The sequence below is a fragment of the Mobula hypostoma genome, chromosome 1 (assembly GCF_963921235.1).
Source record: "Mobula hypostoma chromosome 1, sMobHyp1.1, whole genome shotgun sequence".
Lineage (NCBI taxonomy): Eukaryota > Metazoa > Chordata > Chondrichthyes > Myliobatiformes > Myliobatidae > Mobula > Mobula hypostoma.
In genome coordinates this window covers 209,798,177-209,823,485 of record NC_086097.1, presented here as the reverse complement: position 1 = coordinate 209,823,485, position 25,309 = coordinate 209,798,177, and the positions used below count along the sequence as shown (strand labels likewise).

Genomic DNA, 25,309 nt, shown 5'->3' with positions numbered 1-25,309 from the left:
CCTCCCCTTCTCGCTTGCTGCAGCTGGGGGAACGTGCAGGATTCTTGGGTCTTGGACCAGGTTTGATCAGCGTGGTTTGTGGATTGGAATTGTGTTTGGAGGACTCTGTAGTTCATATTAAACGTGTTTCTGGTTACTCATTTTTTATTGTTATTTTACGCGATTTTGATCGGGGCGGACTGGCGTGATAGCGGCTTGCAGTCAATGAATGACGCAAGGCTAAAGTAAACTGTACTGAATAATCCTAGACTGTTTCAGGACTCTATGGTTTGCCGTTTAATGTTCTGTGTGTAATTCACTTGTTTTTTGCTGTTTGCATGATTTGTTCTTTTTTTGCACATTGGGTGTTTTATGTTTTCTTTGAACAGGTTCCATGGTGTTCCATTGTTTCATGACTGCAGGAAGACGAATCTCAGGGTTGTATTCTGTATGCATACTTTGATAATAAATATACTTTGTAATGCAGAGTTTTGAACACCTGCATGTTTTTGTGTCCAGTTTCAATTATTTTTGCAAACCAGTGAGATACTTCTGGGATTCATTTGAATAAATGCATATACTGTACGCAGAGAGGAAGTTTTGGAGAATTCATTGTAAATTTCTCTAAACATGAAATATGGGTGGTATTCAAAAATAAATCTTTTTCAAATTTAGCATCTTTTAGGTCAGGAAGAAAAATTACACAACAGATGGGAAATCTTCAGATTTTCTCACAAGCAAACTATGTGCCTGCCACCTTGTTGGTAAACAACTAAATTGTACACGTCCTTTAAGTGTACAAATGCACATGGCATTGCGCAGTAGGCTCAAAGCAGAGAAAGCTTAAAGAAAAATTGCAGTGACGTCAATTTTCAGGAAATGCAACTTGCCAATGAAAGCAAATTGATACATGAGATAACAAATCTTAAATTATCCATTGCTCATATTAACCAGAAATATATACGTAATACAAAAAAAATTGCTCAACCATATGCCAAAAGATTTTACTCTGAGAATTGCAAACCAACTGCAATGGACTAAAAATAATCTTTTTAAAATTCCTGTGAGCCATCAGCCTAACTATCTACCAAAGCAGATACTGCTAGACAGTTTAATAAATTAGAACAAATATTAAAACCAGGGCAAAGAAACCACACCAGTGCCTTTGTTTTCTCAGAAGGCTAATGAAATTCACTCTAAGGGAAAGGGATTTCAATTTACTTCACTTGAAAAATTATTTTTAATTGAAAAATTAAGCAATTGATGATGTATTTTCAAAAGACATTTGCTGTCAGCACATTAAAAGCTCCAATGAGTTAAGAGACAGAAATCTGAGTACTAGAATAATTGGTTCAGTTTTGGATTAGCGGGCCATTTCTTGTGGGGTTCCATGAGGATCGTTGGCCTAGACTATTTTCAAGTAATGTTAATGACTTATCTGAGGCAATAGGATGTAAGATGCTGATGACACAACGCCTTATGAGAAAATGAGGTGAGGATGGAGAAAGTCTATGAAGCCATAAGGAAAGGTGGTGAATAGGCATGAATGAGACGAACAAGATACAAAGTGGAAAAATATAAGGTCTGTTCACTTTCATTTGAACTTTTTAAAATAATGAGAAACTAATAAATGTTGATGTACCAAAAGCTAGTGTATTTGCAACATAGAAAGTGGACGTGAAATCGAGGGCCAGTAACAATGTTTCTGCAGGGCCACACAGCCTACCCCTGATTCTTACATATGGGATTCTATTTTATATCACAAGAGGTTTGAACTTCTTTCCATTGACATCGCTGTTCTCAGAAATGAGCAATAATTTGGCAAAAGGATGAATAATGAATGGAAAATATCTACTGGTTGATCTTGACAGAACTAAAAAAAATAAAGGTGCAGTAATACCTGACAATCCAACATCCTTGGGACTATGGTAGTGCTAGACATACAGATATTTTAGACTATTGGATATTAATATACCGACACACTTACCATTTCAAATTTTTTGGGTACTTATTACATACATACCAGTAAAATAACTTCTTTTGGCCTTGACCTGACAGCCCTCCGGACCCCCATTTCCAACTGAATACCACTCTTACACTCTAGAGCCTGGCTCATATTCAGAACTAATTAGGAATCGCCAGGACTTCTAATAATCAGATACTAAATTATCGGAGTTTCACTGGCAACATCTAAACCAGCGGTCCCCAACCACCAGGCTGCGGACCGGTACCGGGCCGCAAAGCATGTGCTACCGGGCCGTGAGGAGACGATATGATTTGGCGATATGAGTCAGCTGCACCTTTCTTCATTCTCTGTCACGCCCTGTTGAGCTTCAACGCACGCAAGGTTATTGCCTGCGCGTCATCCATGTCAGCGCGGGAAGGAGATCAACTCCTCGAGCTTGCAAATGATGGCGGGCTGAAAAGTCTGTTTGACATAACATCTCTGCCGGCATCCTGGATCAAAATCAAGGCTGAATATCCTGAGATAGCCACGAAAGCACTGAAAACGTTGCTTCCATTTCCACCCTATCTCTGCAATGAACGCAACGAAAACTAAATCGTGGAATAGACTGGACATAAGGAACCCCCTTCGAGTATCACTGTCTCCCATCACCCCTCGATGGGACCGTCTTGATGCAGGAAAACAAGCCCAGGACTCCCACTGATTCAATGATATTGGTGTGTTGCAATGATTTTATATGTTCATACAGGGAAATTATGTGCTGTGTGTTTAATATCCAAACGTTACTTAAAATGTTATGATGCTATTGACTTAAAAGTGACCATATAACCATATAACAATTACAGCACAGAAAAAGGCCATCTCTGTCCTTCTAGTCTGTGCCGAACGCTACTCTCATCTAGTCCCACCGACCTGCACTCAGCCCATAACCCTCCATTCCTTTCCTGTCCCTATACCTATCCAATGTTTCTTTAAATGATAATATCGAACCTGTCTCTACCACTTCTACTGGAAGTCTGTTCAACACTTACTTCAAGCTCCCCTGTACTCCCCTGATAATTGACTTATCACTATATTCATGCGAGGAAAATGCAAGGGATCTTATTGTAACATATAAGATTATTAAGGGAGTGGACACGCTGGAGGCAGGAAGCATGTTCCCGCTGATGGGTGAGTCCAGAACCAGAGGCCACAGTTTAAGAATAAGGGGTAGGCCATTTAGAACGGAGTTGAGGAAAAACTTTTTCACCCAGAGAGTGGTGGATATATGGAATGCCCTGCCCCAGAAGGCTGTGGAGGCCAAGTCTCTGGATGCTTTCAAGAAAGAGATGGATAGAGCTCTTAAAGATAGCGGCATCAAAGGTTATGGGGATAAGGCAGGAACTGGATACTGATTGTGGATGATCAGCCATGATCACAGTGAATGGCAGTGATGGCTCGAAGGGCCGAATGGTCTACTCCTGCACCTATTGTCTATTGAAAATATGCGCTATGTGTTTAATATTAAATTCGTTAGATAAACCCTTTCAGAAACGAAATTGAGTGTATTAGCCACTTATCACTGATATTCCGGTCGTGATTAACCCCCCCCCAAACAAAATCGCCAGAAACGATTTGTAGAAAAAAATCGGCACGTACACACATGCGCACTGGTGCCTGCGCAAGGTATCATGGTCATGGTAGTTTTTCTCGGGGTAAACACAACGTATTTGACTGCTACTATTGTCCGTTGTCAACCCTACACCGCAACCCGCCCCCCCCCCCCGGCCAGTTGGCAGGTCCGCAAGAATATTTTCAATATTAAACCGGTCTGCAGTGCAAAAAAAGCTGGCGACCCTTGATCTAAACAGTGAGAGGTTGGGAAGCTTTGAGGTGCAGAGGAATCCCAGTGTCCTGGTGTATGTTTCTCATGAGCTAGTGTGTGGGTATAGGAAATCAAACAGAATGCTAGGGGATTTGAATGCAAAAGAGTGGAGCTTGCTCTCAGTGGCAACTTTATGAGGTCCATTTGTATATCTACTAGTTAATGTAAATATCCAATGAGCTAATCATGAGGCAGCAACTCAACACATAAAAGCATTCAGACATGGTCAAGAGGTTCAGTTGCTGTTCAGACCAATCATCAGAATGGGGGGAGAAATGTGATCTAAGTGACTTTGACCATGGAATGATTGTTGGGTAGTTTGAGTATCTCAGGAACTGCTGGTCTCCTGGGATTTACACGCACAATAGTCTCTAGATTTTACAGAGAATGGTGCAAAATAAAAGAAAAAAAAATCATCCGGTGAGTGGCAGTTTTGTGGATGAAAACATCTTGTTAATGAGAGAAGTCAGCAGAAAATAGCCAAATTGGTTCAAACTAACAGGAAGATGACAGAATTTAAATAACTACCCATTATAATAGTGGTGTGCAGAACAGCATCTCTGAGCGGACAGCTCATCAAACCTTGAAGGGGATGGGCTACAGCAGCGGACCCCAACCACCAGGCCGCGGACCGGTACCGGGCCGCAAAGCATGTGCTACCAGGCCGCAAGGAAACGATATGATTTGGCGATATGAGTCAGCTGCACCTTTCCTCATTCCCTGTCACGCACTGTTGAGCTTGAACGCATGCGAGGTCATTACCCGCACGTCATCCATGTCAGCGCGGGAAGGAGATCAACTCCTTGAGCTTGCAAATGACGGTGGGTTGAAAAGTATGTTTGACATAACACCTCTGCCGGCATTCTGGATCAAAGTCAAGGTTAAATATCCTGAGATAGCCACGAAAGCACTGAAAACGTTGCTTCCATTTCCAACCTATCTCTGCAATGAACGCAACGAAAACTAAATTGCGGAATAGACTGGACATAAGGAACCCCCTTCAAGTATCGCTGTCTCCCATCACCCCTCGATAGGACCGTCTTGTTGCAGGGAAACAAGCCCAGGGCTCCCACTGATTCAGCGATATTGGTGTGTTGCAATGATTTTATATGTTGATACAGGGAAAATATGTGGTGTGTGTTTAATATCCAAACGTTACTTAAAATGTTATGATGCTATTGACTTATATAACCATATAACAATTACAGCACGGAAACAGGCCATCTCGGCCCTTCTAGTCCGTGCCGAATGCTACTCTCACCTAGTCCCACCGACCTGCACTCAGCCCATAACTCTCCATTCCTTTCCTGTCCATATACCTATCCAATTTTTCTTTAAATGATAATATCGAACCTGCTCCTGCCACTTCTACTGGAAGTTCGTTCAACACTTACTTCAAGCTCCCCTGGCCTCCCCTGATAATTGACTTATCACTATATTCATGTGAGGAAAATACGTGCTGTGTGTTTAATATTAAATTCATTAGATAAACCCTTTTAGAAATGAAATTGAGTGTATTAGCAACATCACCTATAATCCGGTCGTGATTAACAACCCTCCCCCCCCGAACAGAATCGCCGAAAACGATTTGTAGAAAAAAATCGGCACATACACGCATGAGCACTGGCGCCCACACAAGTCTTCATGGTCATTGTGGTCTTACTGGGGGTAAACAATGTATTTGACTGCTACTCTTGTCCGTTGGCAACCCTACCCCCCCACCCCACCGGTCGGCCAGTCTGCAAGGATATTGTCAATATTAAACCGGTCCGCAGTGCAAAAAAGGTTGGGGATCCCTGGGCTACAGCAGCAGAAGGCCACGAACATACACTCAGTGGCCACTTTATTCGGTACAGGAGGTAGCTAAGGAAGTGGCCATTGGGAGTATATTCAGCTATATAGGGCATTGTGGATGTGAGCAGTATTGGTTTTCCTTTTTGAGGAGGAATGGAAGTGCATAGGAAGGTTTACTTGGCTAATATCTGGAATAGGTAATCTTTCCCATAAGGGAAGGCTGGTGTATTTAGGTTTGTGCTGCTGGAGTTTCAAAGGGTGAGAAGGGAGCTGACGGCGTCTGGAAGAGTCCTGAGGGAGTGCATGTCAAGAGAATAATTTGACATGTGGGAGACTCCTGAACAAAAATTTCACCTCCGCATTGTCTCAAATAAATGCTTATTTTTAAACAGCTGGTCAGGGCCTTGGAACTTTTTTAATTTTTAGGATGTTTGGATATTTTAAGGCAGAGTTAGACAACTGTAAACAAGAGGATGACAAGCTGTTAGGGTTAGGTGGGAATATTGACATCAAAGAACGTTCAGCCATGTTACTAAATGGAGCAGGCTTGAGCGGTTGAATCTCCTATTCTTCCTCCTGATTGCTGTTCCTATGCAATCCATATTTGATTCTGGTGGTCCTTCATACATTGATGTGTCGATTTTGCTAGTGTACAATCTTCCCCTCACTGATGCTCAGTGACCCCTCAACCAAACCGTCCCCTCTGTTGATTCCAGTCATTCTTATGTTCCCCAATGTCTCTCCCCCATGACTCTGTTGGTTTCCTTTCTTTCTTTTACTTTTCTCTCTCTCTCTCTCTCTCTCCCCCTCCCTCTCTCCTTATTCTGTTGAAACCATTAGTTTATGATGCTCACCAACTAGTAAACCCCAGTGCCTCTTACAATCCTTACCACCTGATTTTTACCATTTGATTAAGGGGTCACTGATTTCTCCCCAAATGGTTCTACACGTCACTGAACTCTAGATTGAAGTTCCTAGTCCTTCATCTTTGTACCCATTCATTCCAATGGTCCTTAATCCTCTCCCTTACATATTGATTCCCACCACCCCAACACATCTGGATTTCCTAATCTCTTTGCCTATAGATTCTATAATTTCCCAACATTTAAGAGGCACCTGGATAGGTACACGGAGGGAGGGTCTTGGACAGTTATGCACTAAACATCGGCAACTGGGACAAGCAGGAGGTTGGTATGAACCTGTTGTGCTGAAGGTCCACTTTTGTGCCACATTACTCCATTACTCTACATCTCTCTTATGCATGGCTCCCATCCCCACAGCCTGAAATAGTCCTCTGTCCCCATACATTTGTTCTTCTGGTATCAAAACATGATGCCTCCTATTAATCCTGGTGACACCAGATTTTCATCACCCATCCTCAACTTCCCCTTCCTGAAGTCCACAATCAATTTCTTAATCTTGCCGATAATGTGCAGAGAGTGTTATAACACCAATCAACCTCACTCCTATCTATCTCACTCCTGTAAGTCTTCTCATCACCACCAAAGATTCTTCTAACAGTGGTGTCATCAGCAAATTTAGAGTTGGAATTTGAGCTGTGGTTATGAATGTAGAGGATGTGGTGCAGTGGGCTAAGCATACATCTTTGTGATGTCCGAGTGTTTTTTGTCAACGAGGAGATGTTATCACTGATCTATTCTGGTTGTGGTATGCCAATAGGGAAGCTGAGGATTTTTTTTTTGTAAATTGTTTATTCTGGAACAGTTCATATTACAGCAATAGCTGTTAAACGATATGTAAAGGTGACCTTGAGAAATATGTAAAGTTTGAAGGAATTTATGATCAAATTTTGTGCTTACAATGCACCTCAAGAAACTATAAATGCTCTTGGGACCAACGTTAGGTTAGAGGTTGCCCAGGGCTGCAAGGAAACACTTCAGTTTGGTCATCATAATAGTAATCTACCATACCAGGTCTACCAGTCAGGAAGGAATGATCACCTGATGTAGATAGTTGGACTGAGAACAAAGAACAAAAATTTTGGTGCTATAGCTTATCAAGCTCTCTGTTTCCTAAAACATAAGATGAAGCATTATCTGGATGAGCATTTGGCAGGCTGAGCAGTAGTTATCTAAATCAAGATTTTTTCTAAGAAGGTATTAGAAATAAATGCTGAAATTATTTAATCATTCAACAACTTCTCAGGAAGTATAAAATAGAAATAGCAGATACTCTGCCTTGTGGTATGGAACATTATATCAAGAAGGTCATTACCCCGTTATCACAACTATAATTCCTAACAAGAAATGTTCTGCTGAAGGGTCTCAGCCTGAAACATTGACTGTACGCTTTTACACAGATACTGCCTGACCTCTGAATTCCTTGTGTGCAACGCTTGGATTTCCAGCAGCTGCAGATTTTCTCTTGTTTGGGAAGAAATGTTGAGTCTTTCAAACACAGAACTATTTTTTTTTTGGGTGGGGGAAGAGGTGGGGCCTTCTGCTCCAGAATTGAGTATTTACTTATGTTAAAGAAACAGAAAATGTTGAGCTGCACAGTGAATTAGTTGGTATGTGTGGAGGTAAAAACAATTAATATTTCAGGTCAAAGACTCCATCAGAACCTTGATCCTATTCAGTTAGTCTATGGTTCTATTGAGTATATGGATAAGACGGGTTTCGAGGGACTTGGATAAGACGGGTGTAGAGGGACGCGGATAAGACGGGTGTAGAGGGACGTGGATAAGACGGGTTTAGAGGGACGCGGATAAGACGGGTTTAGAGGGACGCGGATAAGACGGGTGTAGAGGGACGCGGATAAGACGGGTTTAGAGGGACGCGGATAAGACGGGTTTAGAGGGACGCGGATAAGACGGGTTTAGAGGGACGCGGATAAGACGGGTGTAGAGGGACGCGGATAAGACGGGTGTAGAGGGACGTGGATAAGACGGGTTTAGAGGGACGCGGATAAAACGGGTGTAGAGGGACGCGGATAAGACGGGTGTAGGGGACGCGGATAAGACGGGTGTAGGGGGATGCGGATAAGACGGGTGTAGGGGACGCGGATAAGACAGGTGCAGAAGGACGTGGATAAGACGGGTGCAGTGGGACGTGGATAAGACGGGTTTAGAGGGACGCGGATAAGACGGATGCAGAGGGACGCGGATAAGATGGGTTTAGGGGGACGCGGATAAGACGGGTGTAGGGGACGCGGATAAGACGGGTTTAGAGGGACGCGGATAAGACGGGTGCAGAGGGACGCGGATAAGACGGGTGCAGAGGGACGCGGATAAGACGGGTTTAGAGGGACGTGGATAAGACGGGTGTAGAGGGACGCGGATAAGACGGGTGTAGGGGACGCGGATAAGACGGGTGTAGGGGGACGCAGATAAGACGGGTGTAGGGGGACGCGGATAAGACGGGTGCAGAAGGACGTGGATAAGACGGGTGCAGAGGGACGTGGATAAGACGGGTTTAGAGGGACGTGGATAAGACGGGTGTAGAGGGACGTGGATAAGACGGGTGTAGAGGGACGCGGATAAGACGGGTGCAAGGGAGGTGGATAAGACGGGTTTAGGGGGACGCGGATAAGACGGGTGTAGGGGACGCGGATAAGACGGGTTTAGAGGGACGCGGATAAGACGGGTGTAGAGGGACGCGGATAAGACGGGTGTAGGGGGACGCGGATAAGACGGGTGTAGGGGGACGCGGATAAGACGGGTGTAGGGGGACGCGGATAAGACGGGTGCAGAGGGACGTGGATAAGATGGGTTTAGAGGGACGTGGATAAGACGGGTTTAGAGGGACGTGGATAAGACGGGTTTAGAGGGACGTGGATAAGACGGGTGTAGAGGGATGTGGATAAGACAGGTGTAGAGGGATATGGATAAGACGGGTTTAGAGGGATATGGATCAAATCCAGGCAAACGGCCAAGCTTGGTGGGCACTATGGTTGGCATGGACAGGTTGGGCAAAAGGGCCTCTTTCTATGCTGTATTGCTCTATCACTATGATCTATCAGACCCGGTTCAATTAGTTTCAATCCTTGCATCCACCCACCCACTAATAACCCCACCCTGCTTATTAATGAATTCAGATAAGAGTACAGGGTAGTACACACTTTCAGTAGTGAAATCATTGTCAAGAGATAGACATGGGCTCCGGAGATGCAGCCATTGATGGCTCCTTGCCAGAGGGAGGAATATGTTTGTTCTGGGAATTTTTTTTTAAATAGCCAACTACTCCCTGGATAGAGACTACTCTGCCCTCAGAAGGAGCAGCAAACAGAGTAATGAGGAAGGGATTTGTACAGCCAGTGGAACCATGCTGTCAGCATAAAATGGTTTATGTACACTTTTATATTGTTTCTAATACAGCAGGATGAGGACATAATTCAAGCTCTTCATCCCGGAAAAAGTGCAATCATATCATACTTAATTCATTTATATTATTTGTGCTGCTAAGCTATGGAAGTACAAAGAACTCTCACATATGAAAATATTAATTTGGTTTCTTTAGACATTAATGATATCCTAATCAAATTATTTTTTATATATGATGATGAGAATGATGAAAGTGTAATAAGCTTAATTTAAACTCTGCAGTATTCATGCCCTATAAAAGACATAGCTGAATTTCTAATAAGCAACACACTAAGTGTATACTGTATCTATCTACTGTATATCCTTAAACCGCCATGCAAAATAAATTTTCTTCCACTCCTCCTAATGGAGGCTTGTGGGTGTACTGCTGGAGTGATTAATTCTAAGCTCTATTGCAGGTTTCTCCTTGACTCTGCTGTTGTCGGACATCAGAAATCAAAGAATACTTTTCTGGCAGGGGACTATTGGAGTTCTATTTCTGCCTCATTTGAAGTCAACTTATTCTGTGGAGGAAAGGGATTGAATCCACATCCCTCTAGTTTCTAACAGTACCATAGATTTTATTTAATCTGTGAAGCACAGAGTTATATTTAACTAATTAAGAGTTAAAAGCCGTTTATCAAAGCTACTATCAGATTAAACAATATAGTACGAATGTTCATTTTCTGTTCATTTTAATGTGCATTTTAAAATTTCAACTGTAATTCACGGCTACATTTACAGGGTTGCTTTTCTACTCATTGTTCATGTTAGAGTACAGTTCCTACTCAGGGTGCATAATCCGCACAATTTTCTGATCTTTAACCTAATCAATCTGAAAAAGCAGTCATTCAGTGCACTGGATTTTCAACACTGCAGATAAGACTTCAAGTTGTGGAACCGCAAATTCAAAACTACTCTACAAGCTTCTAAAAAATGGACATTCTTTAAAAAATTACTTTTGAAAGAATTCTAAAAATCATATGCGGCACATTAAAATGAAATCACTGATTCAAATTTCCCATGTTTGAATAACAATTAAAAAAATACCATTGATTTTTGATGCTAGGTATTGTAATACAAATCATTATTAGAAACTAAGACTTGGATTTTTGGTATCAAAACAGTAGTTCTGCATTTATATTGAGCAATGTCACATTCTTGCCTTGTTTAGTTACCAAATTGTATAACTTGCCTTTATAGTTGTATCACATATTGAGCAGTAGAGGGCCCTACTAGGTTACCCTGGTGCTACATGTACACTTCAGTGCTGATAAAGTGAATTACTGTACAGCTTTCCTGGGCCAAATTGTGCTCGTTGTGGCCTGTGATTCAGACCAGAACTACTATTCAGACTGGTGCGAGTGTACGTAAAGCACTTAATGACTACCAGGAGAAGGATCGGTCAGCTGCTCTCATTGTTAGATTCTCCATGGGATTCAATGGTGAGCCCAACCTCGATAAGATACTTCAGCACTAACGCAGGAATACATAGTAGTTAGAAAAGTACAACACAGAAAAAAGCCCTTTGACATACAATGTTGTGCCGAACCAATTAAATTAGTAATCAAATGGCCAACTAAATGAGCACCCTCTCCCCACACAATGTCCATATCCTTCCACTTTCCACAAGACCATAAGACATAAGCGAAGAATTTAGGCTATTTGGCCCATGGAGTCTGCTCTGCAAATTCACATGTTTATCTAAACCTCTCTTAGAAGTTCCTAATGTAAAGTATTTGCCTCTACCACCATTGCAGGCACCCACCATTCTCGGTGTAAAATGCTTGTCTCTCATATCTCCTTTGAACTTACCCCCCGTACCTTAAATGCATGCCCTCTGGTACCGAGCATTTCAACCCTGGGAAAAATATACCGTCTGTGTACTCTATCTATGCCTCTCATAATCCTATAAATCCCTACCAAATGTCCCACAGCTGCCTCCGCTCCAGAGAAAACAGCCCAGGTTTGTCCAACCTCTCGTTATTGCACTTGCTCTCTAATCCAGGCAGCATCATAGTCACTCTGATCTTGAAATTTACCTAGGCAAATTAGACGCAGAGAATAGGAAGCAACAGGGAAGGTTATTTTATTTCTGTTTAATATTTTTAATTATTTCTAAGTGCTTAGGTGTTTTTTTAAAGTAACTTCGTTTTAGGTTTAACATTTTGTGATTATTTACTTCAATAATAACAGTTCTCACATAACTCTAAATGTAAAAATAAATTAGCTTTGACAGAAGACAAAATCCCAGCTTTAGTTTTGCCTTCTGTCTGTGGCTCTTCAGAGGCATCCTAGGGACAAACCCCCCATATTTCCCATTCTCAGCCTAACTAATGTTTGTTGGGAGTGGAGGGTCAATGTGAGAAGGTTCTCTGTGACAGGCTATGTTAAACGCAGGCTGGTGGAGACCACAGATTTGATTAAGAGAGACTTAGGTAGATTTGATCTGCCCCATAATTCCCAAGATACCAAAACTTTAGCCACAGATCAAAATGGTTTTAACATGCACCAATGTAAATGAGTCATTATGGTTCAGAAATTATATCTGTCATTTAACATTTAAGCATTTTTGCACAACTTTTGGAATTTGCTACAATTTTGCAATGATGCCTGTATTTTTTGCTAATTAAAACTGTGGAGAGCAATGTATCAAATTTCACTTTCACACAACACTGTTGCTGATTTCAGACTGGTTACTGTAATATAAGAAAACCAAAACTGAGTACAAAGTCTAATTTGTAGGTACTTTTCCTACTCAGATCTCCAACTGCGGGATCTCGCTTTGCAGATAACACCTGACTTGCTGCGTATTTCATGCTTTTATTTCTTTTTGGGAGCTGGTTGAGAAATACATTCAGTGACGACTCTATTAGGTACACCTGTACACATGCTCGTTAATGCAAGTAGCTAATCAGCCAATCGTGTGGCAGCAACTCAACGCATAAAGGCATGCAACGTGGTCAAGAGTTTCAGTTGTTGTTCAGACCAAACAGATGGGAAGAAATGTGATCTAAGTGACTTTGACGTTAGAATGATTGTTGGTGCCCGATGGGGTGTTTTGAGTATCTCTGAAATTTCTGATCTCCTGTGATCTTTATGCATAACAGTCTCTAAAGTTTACAGAGGACGGTGCGAAAATCAAAAATAAAATCTAGTGAGCGGGATTAGATGGGCGAAAATGACTTGTTAATGAGAGAGGTCAGAGGAGAATGGCCAGTCTAGTTCAAGCTGACAGGAAGGTGACTGTAACTCAGATAACCATGCATTACAACAGGTGTGCAGAATAGTATCTATAAATGCTCAACATGTCGAACCTTGAAGTGGATGGGCTACAAACATAGACTCAGTGGTGTCTTTAGTAGGTACAGGTGGCACCTAAGCACTAAAAAAGTGATCCTTGAGTGTACATTATTAGTAACCTTTTGACACTAATAGGCTGACTATTTTAATTTGTTGGACCAATATCATTTACATAAGAATCACAGAAATGTTACCGGATGCAGAACGACTAATTGGTCCCTCCAACCTTCATCTGTGGTCTGCATTAACAATGCAGTTAATTCTACCCCCCAGCTCCCACTCTCTAGCCCTGTAAATTGGCTCTCTCAAGTACTCAATTCACTTTTGAATGCAACAACTTTCTGCTTCCATTTCCTTTCAGGCAGTTGTCCAAGATCATAACCACAAACTGCAGTTTGTGCAATTCTTTTAACACTTTATCTGTTGAAAGGCCTAGATAGAGTGGGCACGGAGAGGATATTTCCAGCAGTGAGAGAGTCTCAGTGAGCACAGCCTCAGAAAACCCTTCAGAACAGAAATGAGGAGGAATTTCTTTAGCCAGAGGGTGGTGAATCTCTGCAAATCCATTTCCACAGGCTGCTGTGGAGGATAAATAATCAGGTATATTTAAAGCTGAGATAGATAGTTGTTGATTGGTGACAGTGTCAAAGGTGACGTGGAGAAGGCAGGAGAACGGGGTTGAGAAGAGGAAAAATAAATCAGCCACAACTGGTGTGACATGGTAGTGTAGCGGTTAGCATAATGCAATTACAGCACTAGTGACCTGGGTTCAATTGCCAACGCTGTTTGTAAAGAGTTTTACATTTTTCTTGTGACAGTGTGGGTTTCCTCTGAGTGCTCCGGTTTCTCCCGCATCCCAGAAGACGTATGCGTGAGTAGGTTAATTAGACATATGGGTGTAATTGGGTCTCTGGAAAGTCCTGTTACTGTGCCGTATCACTAAATAACTAAGATAAATTCATGGTGGAATAGACTCAATGGTCTAATTCTGCTCCTAGGTCTCACCGTCTAACTGCATGACCGTCCTATTTATTCCCTCCTCAAGGAGGCGAAATTGCTCTTTAGAGGTCCACTGTAAAATACTAAATCCATCTTTGTTTCCCATATCAATGGTTCCTTAATGAATTTCCAATTTCAATGTTTTCTGGATATTTTCCCAGTCACCCTACTGTCCCTTGGCCTGGCAACAATCATATCATTCTTTACTTTCCCATTCTGGCAACATGTCAAGTTACCCACTCCTCTTATTCTCATATATAGTATCTCTCACTTGGCTATTAACTTGTTGCTCATGAGGTCATCTCCAACTTCATCCTTATCACAGCGATTGAGAACCATTGTAGGAATTTTAACGCAGAGGTTTTTGTACTGAATCTACATGTAATCTCCCATCTCTGAATGATCGTCCAACTGACTCAAAGTTCTTCTCAATCAAGCAGCTCCATTATTAAGGCCGTATATCTTCTACAAACACGTCTTTTCCTAGGCACATTTCAGTTGCATCTTGGCTCTCCCCTTCAACTTTCCACAAATGACAACTCACCTAAACTTCACTGCCTGTATCTAAACTTGATACAAATTTCTCACCTATTATCCATGTGCTAGTTAAAGTGGACTTGATCTTGATTTGCCATTATTTTGCTATTAAAATGTTTCATCCTTGTTTTTAAATTCTTCTACAGTTTGTCCTTCTCTACCTCCAAGCCCTTTTTTTTTACCCATTGGGGTATACAACCCCTGCAATTGTGCTTACATCCCTTCCACTGCTTGCATCCTGAAATTTAGAATTTCTTCTGAAAGCTACTCTATCTCCCTTTGCCCGTAAAATAACTCCTTAACTCCTTTCCTCCCTTAAATAATCCTCACAAGCTATCTGTGGTTTGCTTCAAATCAGAGATTAACAAAAGGTCAACACTAATGATAGCGAGGTCCTGTACTCCAACAGCTGAATGAGGGTTTGGAGATGGTAAGGGGCAAAGCCACAGATGGATTAAAAAACAACAAATGTTAGATTTAATAGCAACAAAATGGAGCTAGTGCACTTTAGGCTTTGGCCACCTATCTGAATGCCTCCTATGGTGTTTGGTCCTCGGTAGACTCCAGATCCAGGGGTTTACATATCACATAACCCAGGCAGCCTGCTTTAGCTGTTAATCCCGACATTTCTAAATCTCAGCTCATATACTACTGAAAAGGCTTGACCCAGGGCTTCTTAAATATCTTTCCCATTGTACCCTTTTGGATAACACCCTATTATATCCAAGTCCTGAACTTTTTTGATCGAACTTCTCGGTCAACCTAAGTGGATTCTACAGGTTTATTTGAACTGGAAGTCACCTACACATTTATTTTATATTCTATGAGGAATTCACTCTTAGCCTTAATGTCCATTTACAGTATAATTTACCACCAATTTCTATAATCAATAATACAGTACAACAAAACCTTATTGCAACAACATATGTCCGTAACCAACATCCACGCCAGCTTAGGCTGAACATCCTCTTTTGTCTTTGCTCAAGATAAACGCCCCCATTCAGCTTCTCCTTCATTTTAGCATCTGCAGAAAAATATTAAATTTATATTTATAATCGTGTATAAACATAGAGGAGGCTACTTTCACAAGAAAAAGGGTGACAAAAATGTTTTATTCTTCCTGGGATATTCATGCTGTCACCAGCAAAATCAACATTAAAGATAATCTTAGTTTGCTGCCTTTTAGTGGTGCAATAGACAAAACTCAGAATGGTTGCTTCTGCTTTTACATCATTAGAATCAATGACATTCCTCTGTGAACTTGTAAAATGATTTTGGCAGCTGTCTCTGAAATGCTTTGCTCTCCAGCTATTGCATGCTTTCACTTGGTTTAAAACTACAGAATATTATGTTATTATTCTTCTTTGCTCCTTAAGTACACCAAATACATTATGCAAAAATGAAAAAAAAATCTGAAGGTTCAGGAAATCTGAAATAAAAGCTAAAATGGGAACACGCAGTAAGCAATGCAGCATCCATGAAGTGAGAAAAGCAGGCTTAATGAATATTACAGCTCAATGAACTCTTGTCAGAAATGTTACATTGAGGTTAATTCTGTATGAGCTGTGGAAAATTCAGTTTGTCCATGCCCATGTGTGGAAGTAAAAATATAAGGTTTCAGATAAATCTTGAGAGCACTGAAGTTAATCTCCTAAGAGCAGGTGCAAGTGAAGTTGTTCTGTTGAATCAAATTTTATTTGCACAGTGGAGCAGTGATGGATTTTTTTAAAATGACAGGTTCACCAAGAAATTCTGCTTACCTTGCTTGTATATTCATTTTAGCTGACAGCTGACGCTGGATTAAAGCAGGTATAAGTTTTTAAGGTTAGAGCTTTCTGAGCAGCATAATGTTGCTCTGTATGATGTGAGTTAGAAACAGATCATCTAAATGTGATTATTTGTTGATATCAACATGCAATATTCGATATGTCATGAGGATTCAGACAATCATAGTACGATGATCATAAATGAGACCATCTCCAAAAGGAAGATAATATTCCACACATTCCAAATCATCAGCAGAAAATCACTTAGCGGATGGGAGGTAGATTGTGAGCATTTAGAAAAGGTTGGGCTCTTGAAATCCTTGTACCATGCAAGTGACACCAACTATATCTACTAGGACCATTTTAACTGAGCTCTCTACCTAGGAACCGACAAAATTAGATGTAATGCTGAAGCCACAAACAATCGGCTGGAGAAACTCTACAGGTCAGGCACAACCAGTGGGGGAAGAAGGAAACGTCAACGTTTCGGGTTGCAATCCGGTATTAAGTCTGAGAGTGGAGAGGGAAGATGTCCATTATAAGGAGGAGATGGGCAGTGGTGAGACAGGGTCCAGCGGGAGATGGATGAACTGAAGTGGGGTGAAGGATGATGGGTATATGAGGCCAGGAAGAGGAGGGGAGGGGGGCTGGAATTCAGAGACAGGCAGGCAGATGAGTGGTGGAGGAAGAAAAAAAATGGCACTGGAGAGGAGGGAAAAGACAGACACAGGCAGGGGATGATAAGCAGGAACGTAAAGGCTGTCAGCAATGGAATTTGAAAAGTAAGGAAGATGATAATAGAATTATGGGAGAGATATAAAACTGGAATTACATGGGGATTCCAGTATGGATTGTGGTGAAATGTATGGGTTGTGGTGAATTGAAGCATGGAGCCAGGAAAGAGGGAATCAAACATGGGTGATGGGGGGTGCTGGACAGGGGTGCAAGAAAGTGGATGCAAATCAGACCGTCAGAGGATGACCAGAAAGAAAGGGAAATGAAAGATGGTCTGGGAAACACAGGAGTTGGGGATTACCTGAAACTGGAATATTTAATCTTCATTCCATTGGACTGCAGGCTCTCCAGGCTGGATATGAGATGTTGTTCCTCTAGTTTCCTTTTGGCCTTATCCAGGCAGTAGGGAAAGCTGAGGATGGACAATTTGGTGTGGGAATAGGAAGGGGAGTTGGAATAGCATGGAAATGGAAGCCTGGTCATGCATCTGCAGCCTCTTGTGTATCTCAAGATGCAACGTTGGGTTTACACCACAGCTGACTGAGGTCAATGGCGATGTAACATTAGGAGAAAAGATATCCATGTATTCCACCAAACCTGTGAGGTTCATGTCAAACACAAGGAAATCTGCAGATGCTGGAAATTCAAGCAACACACACAAAAAATGCTGGTGAATGCAGCAGGCCAGGCAGCATCTATAGGAAGAGGTATAGTCGACGTTTTAGGCCGAGACCCTTCGTCAGGACTAACTGAAAGAAGAGATAGTACGAGATTTGAAAGTGGGAATGGGAGGGGGAGATCCAAAATGACAGGAGAAGACAGGAGGGGGAGGGATGGAGCTAAGAGCTGGAAAGTTGATTGGCAAAAGGGATATGAGGCTGGAGAAGGGAGAGGATCATGGGAGGGGAAGCCTAGGGAGAAAGAAAGGGGGAGGAAACCTGGAGGATGGGCAAGGAGTTATAGTGAGAGGGGCAGAAGGAGAAAAAAGAGAGAGAAAAAAAGGGGGAAAGAAAAAAATCATAATAATAATAATAATAATAGTAATAATAATAATAATAATAATAATAATAAATTAAAAAATAAATAAATAAGAGATGGGGTAGGAAGGAGAGGTGGGGCATTAACGGAAGTTAGAGAAGTCAATGTTCATGCCGTCAGGTTGGAGGCTACCCAGACGGAATATAAGGTGTTGTTCCTCCAACCTGAGTGTGGCTTCATCTTGACAGTAGAGGAGGCCGTGGATAGACATGTCAGAATGGGAATGGGACGTGGAATTAAAATGTGTGGCCACTGGGACACTGGTTCATATAATCAAGTTAAAATTAACCTCTTTAATTCTGCATCCAGTGAATATGCCCGCGTTATACAGACCAAGTAGACAATTCACCCAAATAGAATCTTTGTTTTAAAACTCTGTATCTTATATCTGTGACATTTATATTTTTTTCTAATGAAAAGAAGAAGTCCATGCCAATACCAAAGGTGGAAACCACACCAATCACTCTGCCAACTTCTTCAATCAGAGAGTCGTAAGAGAGTAGAACAAGCTGCCAACACAAGTGCAGGCAGGCTCAATTTCAATGCTTATGGGAAGTTTGCATAGGTACATAGATGATAGGGGTATGGAGGGCTATGGTCCCAGTGCAGGACGATGGGACGAGGCAGTTTAAATGGTTTGGCACAGTCTAAATGGGCTGAAGGGCCAGTTCTGTGCTGTACTTTTCTATGGCTCTATTTCTCCCCGGACCTTCTATAGGAGACAAAATTTTCTGCCCATTGTGGGGATCACCTGGGCCCAGAATTCCAAATGAAATTGGAACAAACTCTGACATTGGGTCAGCCATGTTTTTCAAGATACTATTTTGGGGTAAGGTCTTCACATACCATTAATTTTTCTGTAAACTTTTAATATTGGTAATAAACTGGCAAGTAGTCATGAATTACAGTCCAAAGAAGCTGCTCCTTAGGGTATCTTGTATGTTTTTCTTAATCCTGGAATTGGTCACCAAAATAATTTTCCTCACAGATAACATCAAACCTGATGAAGCTCTATCACACCTACGTGAAATTTACAAAGTTCACTTTATATTGGGGTTACTGTTCAATCTTATAACTTAGAACTGTAATAATGCCTAGTCTGGGCCAGGTTTCAAATACTGAGAAAAAAATACAGAATGGTGAGGCAAGTATAGTCATGTACAAAGGTGATGAGTGAATGCCATTGAGCAGGAGTTAAAGGAGCCTCAAGTCCCATGCCATCAGGTTCAGGAACAGTTATTACCCTTCAACCAACAGGCTCCTGAACCAGCCTGGATAACTTCACTCATCTTAATACTGAACCCATTCAACAACCTATAGACTCACTTTCAAGGACTTTACGACTCACGTTATGCAGTGCTGAACAGGCCATTTGGGCCCAACAAAATGCAATTTGGAACTGGCCCTTCCAGCGCTGTGAGCTGTGCCACCCAGCAACTGCCGATTTAACCCGAGCCTAATCACAGGACAAAACACAATGACTGATTAAGCTTTGGATGTCTGGACTGAGGCAGGAAACTAGAGCACCAGGAGGAAAGCCATGAGGCCACAGGTTGAACGCACAAACTCCTTACAAACAGCGGCAACAATTGAATCAGGCTCCCTGGTACTGTGAAGCATTGTGCTCACCAGTACGCTATCATGTAAAATGTTCTCAGTATTATTTATTTACCGTTGATTCATTATAATCGTTCATTGTTTGTATAGTACAGTATGTCTTAGTTTGCACATTGGTTGTTTGTCAGTCTTTGTATGTAGTTTTTCATTGATTCTTTTGTATTTCTTTGATCTACTGTGTATGTCTGCAAGAAAATGAAGTTCAGGTGGTATACAGTGACGTATATGCATTTTGATAATAAATTTACTTTGGATTTTGAACTTTGAAATAGGACACTGAGTACAAATGAACAAATTGACAGAGTTTTTAAGTTTATAGAAGGTTGCACAAGGGAGTTGGACTAGAAAAGCTTGAATGATCAATTTTAATGTTAACAAAGATGTGGATAAGGGTTCCCACAGCAGATAAACAGGTTGGGAAGGTCTCAGGCACAGCATAGACAATATTACTGATGATACAGTTAACATGTTCTGGAGTTCAGTTAAGGATTAAGACACAAATGCTGCAAGTAACCTGGTTTTACTTTAGAAAAGAATGGATGGAGTTAAGGGTGAAGAACCACATTTATGGGAGGTACAAAGTTGGTAGAAGATTCTGTTCACCTACAACTGGATTTCAGATAACCAGATTGATCATTTATACATTGTGGAATGATAGAGAGCTGTGGTGCTATGTAGAACTATGTGTCATTTAAAAATATAGCCCAAGCAATAGTGTATTTTCTTGTATCTTGCCTAGGGGCAACTAATTTAAGACTGATTGTTACCTGAACCAATACAACTCACTTTTGCATTTTCTGACTGTTGTGGAAAGTGAGTTGTAGGTTTAAATACTGCCACATTTCCTGGACCCAGAATTAGCAAATCCAAATCTATAACAGAATATTAGTTACTTACAGCTCATATTTCTTTAAAGCTGAACCTGCCAAGCATTGCCAATTGTAAAATCCCTATTACTATTCCTGAATGAAAAGCCAATATGAGAGACATTGAATTCCAAAGAGAACCATTCTTAAATTTATTAGAATGGCAATTCCAATTCACACAATAGGGAATTAAATTGAGACTTTAAGTCAGATTACTCATGAGCAAAATCAATAGCAGTTTTGTGGTTGTAATTTAGATTGAAACTGTTCAAGCTCATTTCATTCTGCCATCCTAAATCATTTGAAAGTTTGAGATTTTTATGCCATTTTAAAAAGAACTGGTTATTAAGTGGCAACATGCTACACTCATTCAACGTCTCCTGTCTGACAGCGTTTAACACAGGTCACCAGAAAGTAAGAAATAAGATCTAGAAGGGGCCAACAGGCCCTTTGAGTCTCCTCCATCAATCTTCAACTTCGTGGCTGATTCTCCACACCCAGTGCCTTTTCCTAGTAAACCCCATAAAATTCAGAAATCTATTGATCCTGTTTTGAATGAATGCAATGACTTTTCTGCAACTCTGTAGGTGGGAAATTCCAAAGTTTCAGCATCTAAGAAATTTTTGGTCACCTCAGTCCTGAATAGTTGCCTCATATTCTTAAACTCTATACCCAGTACTTGTCTCCTTAGTCAGTGAAACACCCTCCCTGCATTTGCCCATCAAGTCCTTGAAGTTTGGATGAAATTTTCATCTGAACTTAAGAATTCAAGCATTACAAATTTTTTTTACAAAATTTTACTTTAGGCTTGGAGTATTAAGGATTTCTTAAAGATTGCCATTTGTGTATAGAATTGAAGTACAAGTGGGATTTGCATATGGGGAAGGAAATTGCTTTCTTTGCAAGAAAGACAAGCCCAATTTATGTGTAATGTCATTCTTTAGACAAATAGTTGATTCTTTCAATTGTGATTTTTTTTTTTCAATTCTGTTTTAAAATAACGCACTGAGTCAAAGGTGCTAGAACATAAATGCCTGAAACGCTTCACTCCCTGATTTTTACCAAGCCAGTTGGATACCAGCAGGGACATTTGTCAGCCCATTCTAACTTGTTTCTATGGCCCTGTTTTTCAGAGCAGGATTGAAAAACAATCAGCCTGCACCAGCTATTATTCAGTGACATATGCTGGGAAGTGTATGTACTTTGAAAGTGTATATACTTTGAACTCATTGACCTCAGCTGCAAGGAACTTCATCTTCAAATAGTTTGCTGATATTATATAGATAATTAGCTAATACTTTTTTTCTGAGAGAGTTCATTCCCATCGGCAGTTGACACCGATATACTCCTCTCAACATTTGCCGTTTGCATACTCATACAATTTCCAAACTGCAAGATGCGCCTTTCATAAAGGTGAAGGCTGCAGACAAGGAGCTTCCAGAAGCAAAGGAATCCAGGCTGAGGCATTACTTTACTGTAATGCATTTTTTCTTTGGGATCAGTAGTTATTGATCCAAACAATACCTTGGGTCTCCTAGAAGCCTATTAACACAAGAGATTCTGAAGATTTTGGAAATCATGCTGCCAGGATGAGGCCACACTCAGATTGGAGGAGTAACACCTCATATTCCATCTGGTTAACCTCCAACCTGAGGGCATGTACTTAGATTTCTCTAACTTCCGGTAATTTCTACACCTTCCCCGTTGCTTTTTTATCATTCTCCATTCTGGTACTCCTCTCACCCCTCTCTTCTCCTCACCTGCTGATCACCTCCCTCTGGTGCACCTCCTTCTTCCCTTTCTTATGGTTAACTGTCCCCTCCTATCAAATTTCTTCTTCTTCAGCACTTTACCCCTCCCACCTATTGCCTCCCAGCTTCTTACTTCACCTCACGTGGTTTCACCTATCACCTTCTGGTTAGTATTGCTTCCCCTACCCAAACCTTCTTATTTTGGTTTCTTCCCCCTTCCTTTCTAGACCTGATGAAGGGTCTCAGCCCAAAATGTTGATTGGTTATTTCCTTCCATGATGCGGCCGACTTGCTGAGTTCCTTCAGCACTCTGTGTGTGTTGCTTTGGTCAATGATTCTTCTTTTTCAATTACAATGGGCACATAATTGAAAACATCTACTGCTTTGCATTAATGAGGCATCTTTGACAGCTATCACTTCAATAAATATTCAATGTAAATCATTTCGTGAAGAGCTAATGTTGAAAACATAATTCCTCACCAGGGACCAAGTACACTTAGAGGAATCCTACAATCCTACATCTATTGAATCTTGTCTGCCTGGGCAGTTGATGCCTTAAAAATGGATAACTTTGCCATCTCTTGGAAACGAAGCTCCTGATATACATGGCAGGAATGTTGCAGTGGGCCACCAAAGAGGATGTGGACTCTGGAAATTTTTGTATTGTGGTTAGCTTTGCATATTTATTTTGTGTGTAAATCACAGTTCAGTGAATGGGAGGACGGTGCAGCAGCTTGACTGGGAAGAGTGTGAGGTGATGCTGGGACTCTTCCAGAATGTGAGGTAATAGTGGCAGGAGACTCAGTGATGGATTTGCAAATAAACCGAAGCACGACATTCTAAAACGAACAGCTCTCTGGGGGGGGGGGGGGCTCATCCTCTTTTCACTGGGATAAATATAGCAGAATGAAGGATGGAACTTCAGAGCCTTTAGCTTAAAAATTGCTTAGGTAACAGGTAAAATAGTTGAATGCTTATGATTCTGGACTAGCTACTCAGGGGATAAATGTGAATCTGCAAAGGTGTCAGGAAGAAAAAGACTTATCCAGTCAATTCCACTCAGCTGTAGTCCCTTCTGGATCACCGTATAAACATTAATCACTTCACCCAAAGACCTTATGATCTGCTGGGAAGAGCGCGATTAAACACTAAGATCCAGGTCAGACCTCATTTTAATCACCTGAAGTGTCACAGGAACAGAACTCTCTCTGACATTTTGGATGATAAAAACTTGTTCAAAACATTTTGTAAGGTTTTATTTACCTTCTAGAATATCTACCTGTTAAAAGGATTTATCTCTGTCTTAAATGGGTTAGTTATAAGTAACTCAAGCAATTGATGAGTGGAACTATTTATGTATTACCTACCTACTTTTCTCTATTTTTAAAGTGAACATTTTGAAATGTCTGCTGGATAGCCCTGGTGCACAAATGGGGAATGGATCAGTTATGATAAAGTACAGAATATGGAAAAAATTCTGGAATTACATTCAACCACAAGAAAACTGTCCTCAATTTTAATGATCCTCAAAAATTACTTGATGCATTTTGAAAGAGCCATCACTTCAGCTTTACGAAAATTGCATCTGAACATCTACGATAATAAAGTATATGCCCCATTTTAATTTCTCCTTCAATCTGTATGCTAGTAGTTTCTGATTTATCATTTGAAATGAGTCACCGTTGAATTTAAACGGCTATTAGGAGCCTTTCAAGCGCAAGAACCAGGTATTTGCCACTATCATCAATATTTATAAACCCTCAGGATTGACTAAACAATTATCTACCTCACAAAGTAGACTGCAGATCTAGGTTAAACATCGGAGTTGACCCCAGCTGCATTGGTTTGATTGGACTGGATCAAAACCAAGCACTTGCTTCAGAGCTGAGCTTGGCACTTGAAGATGTAATGTGGTGGTAATGTCCTATTTTTAGCTGCTCAGCTTCTTCCAAAAGATTACATCACCACTAGCAGCACACTGCAGACACAATACAGAAACAGCACAAAGAACAAGAGATACTGGCTGATTTGTACAGCTGCAGATGTGCTGAATTAATGGGTGGGGGTTAGAATTTTGCTATGCATTGTGGCAATGTAAAGCAGTCCTACAAAGAAAGGGATTTTAATTTTGTAACACAAAGGAAAACTTTCCCTATGTTACACGTGAAGAATTTTAAGTCTATGTCTTTATCTGAAATAAACTCCAAATCTTGTTCGTTTTCAGTTCTGCCGAATGCAATGCTGAGAATATCCTCAGAGGGGAGTCTGATGGATTACTGACAGGGCAAGGTGAGGGGCAGATGGACACAGCTGGTAATGAATTTCATTGCTCAGCCGCCAATGGAGATGGGAGGTGAAAGGATTGCTTTGTGTCTAAAAATAATTTTGGTGGCTTCAGGCTGACGTTTTGTGTGCAATAATACAAGAAAGATAATATTCTTGATTCACCTGTAAAATAAATTATTTCTGCTTAGATACACATAATGGACTGTGTGAAAAGGATTTATTTTGGCAAGCAATAGAATACAGTCAGACATGGTCAGGATTTTCTACATAAGTCAGTGGTATTTCAGAGGACACCTAAAATTCAAGCATTCTAAGGGAGCTTTTAACCCTATACTACTATTACTCTTCTCCTGGCAAACACGAATATAAGACTAAAAGCTTCCCAATGATAGATTTGTAAACTGCAAAAAGTTTTGCCTGCAGAATTATTGAATGCACGGTGAGTATTAGTTACACAACTGAAAGCGTAAAAAGAAGTTTACTCTAA

The 25,309-nt window shown here is 41.0% G+C and overlaps 1 protein-coding gene across 2 annotated transcripts in view; it reads right to left on the bottom strand.

The window, feature by feature from the left end:
* xkr4 (XK related 4) overlaps positions 1 to 25,309 on the bottom strand; it is a 327,821-nt gene that overhangs the window by 45,404 nt on the left and 257,108 nt on the right. The window contains exon 3 of one of the 2 annotated variants that reach the window (XM_063063677.1): positions 12,028 to 15,787. The exons of the other annotated variant lie outside the window; for it this stretch is intronic. Within the exon in view, the coding sequence (XP_062919747.1) occupies positions 15,585 to 15,787 (203 nt within the window). The 3' untranslated portion in view covers positions 12,028 to 15,584. Of the gene's footprint in view, positions 1 to 12,027; positions 15,788 to 25,309 lie in introns of those variants that run through there. 2 annotated transcript variants of the gene reach the window in all.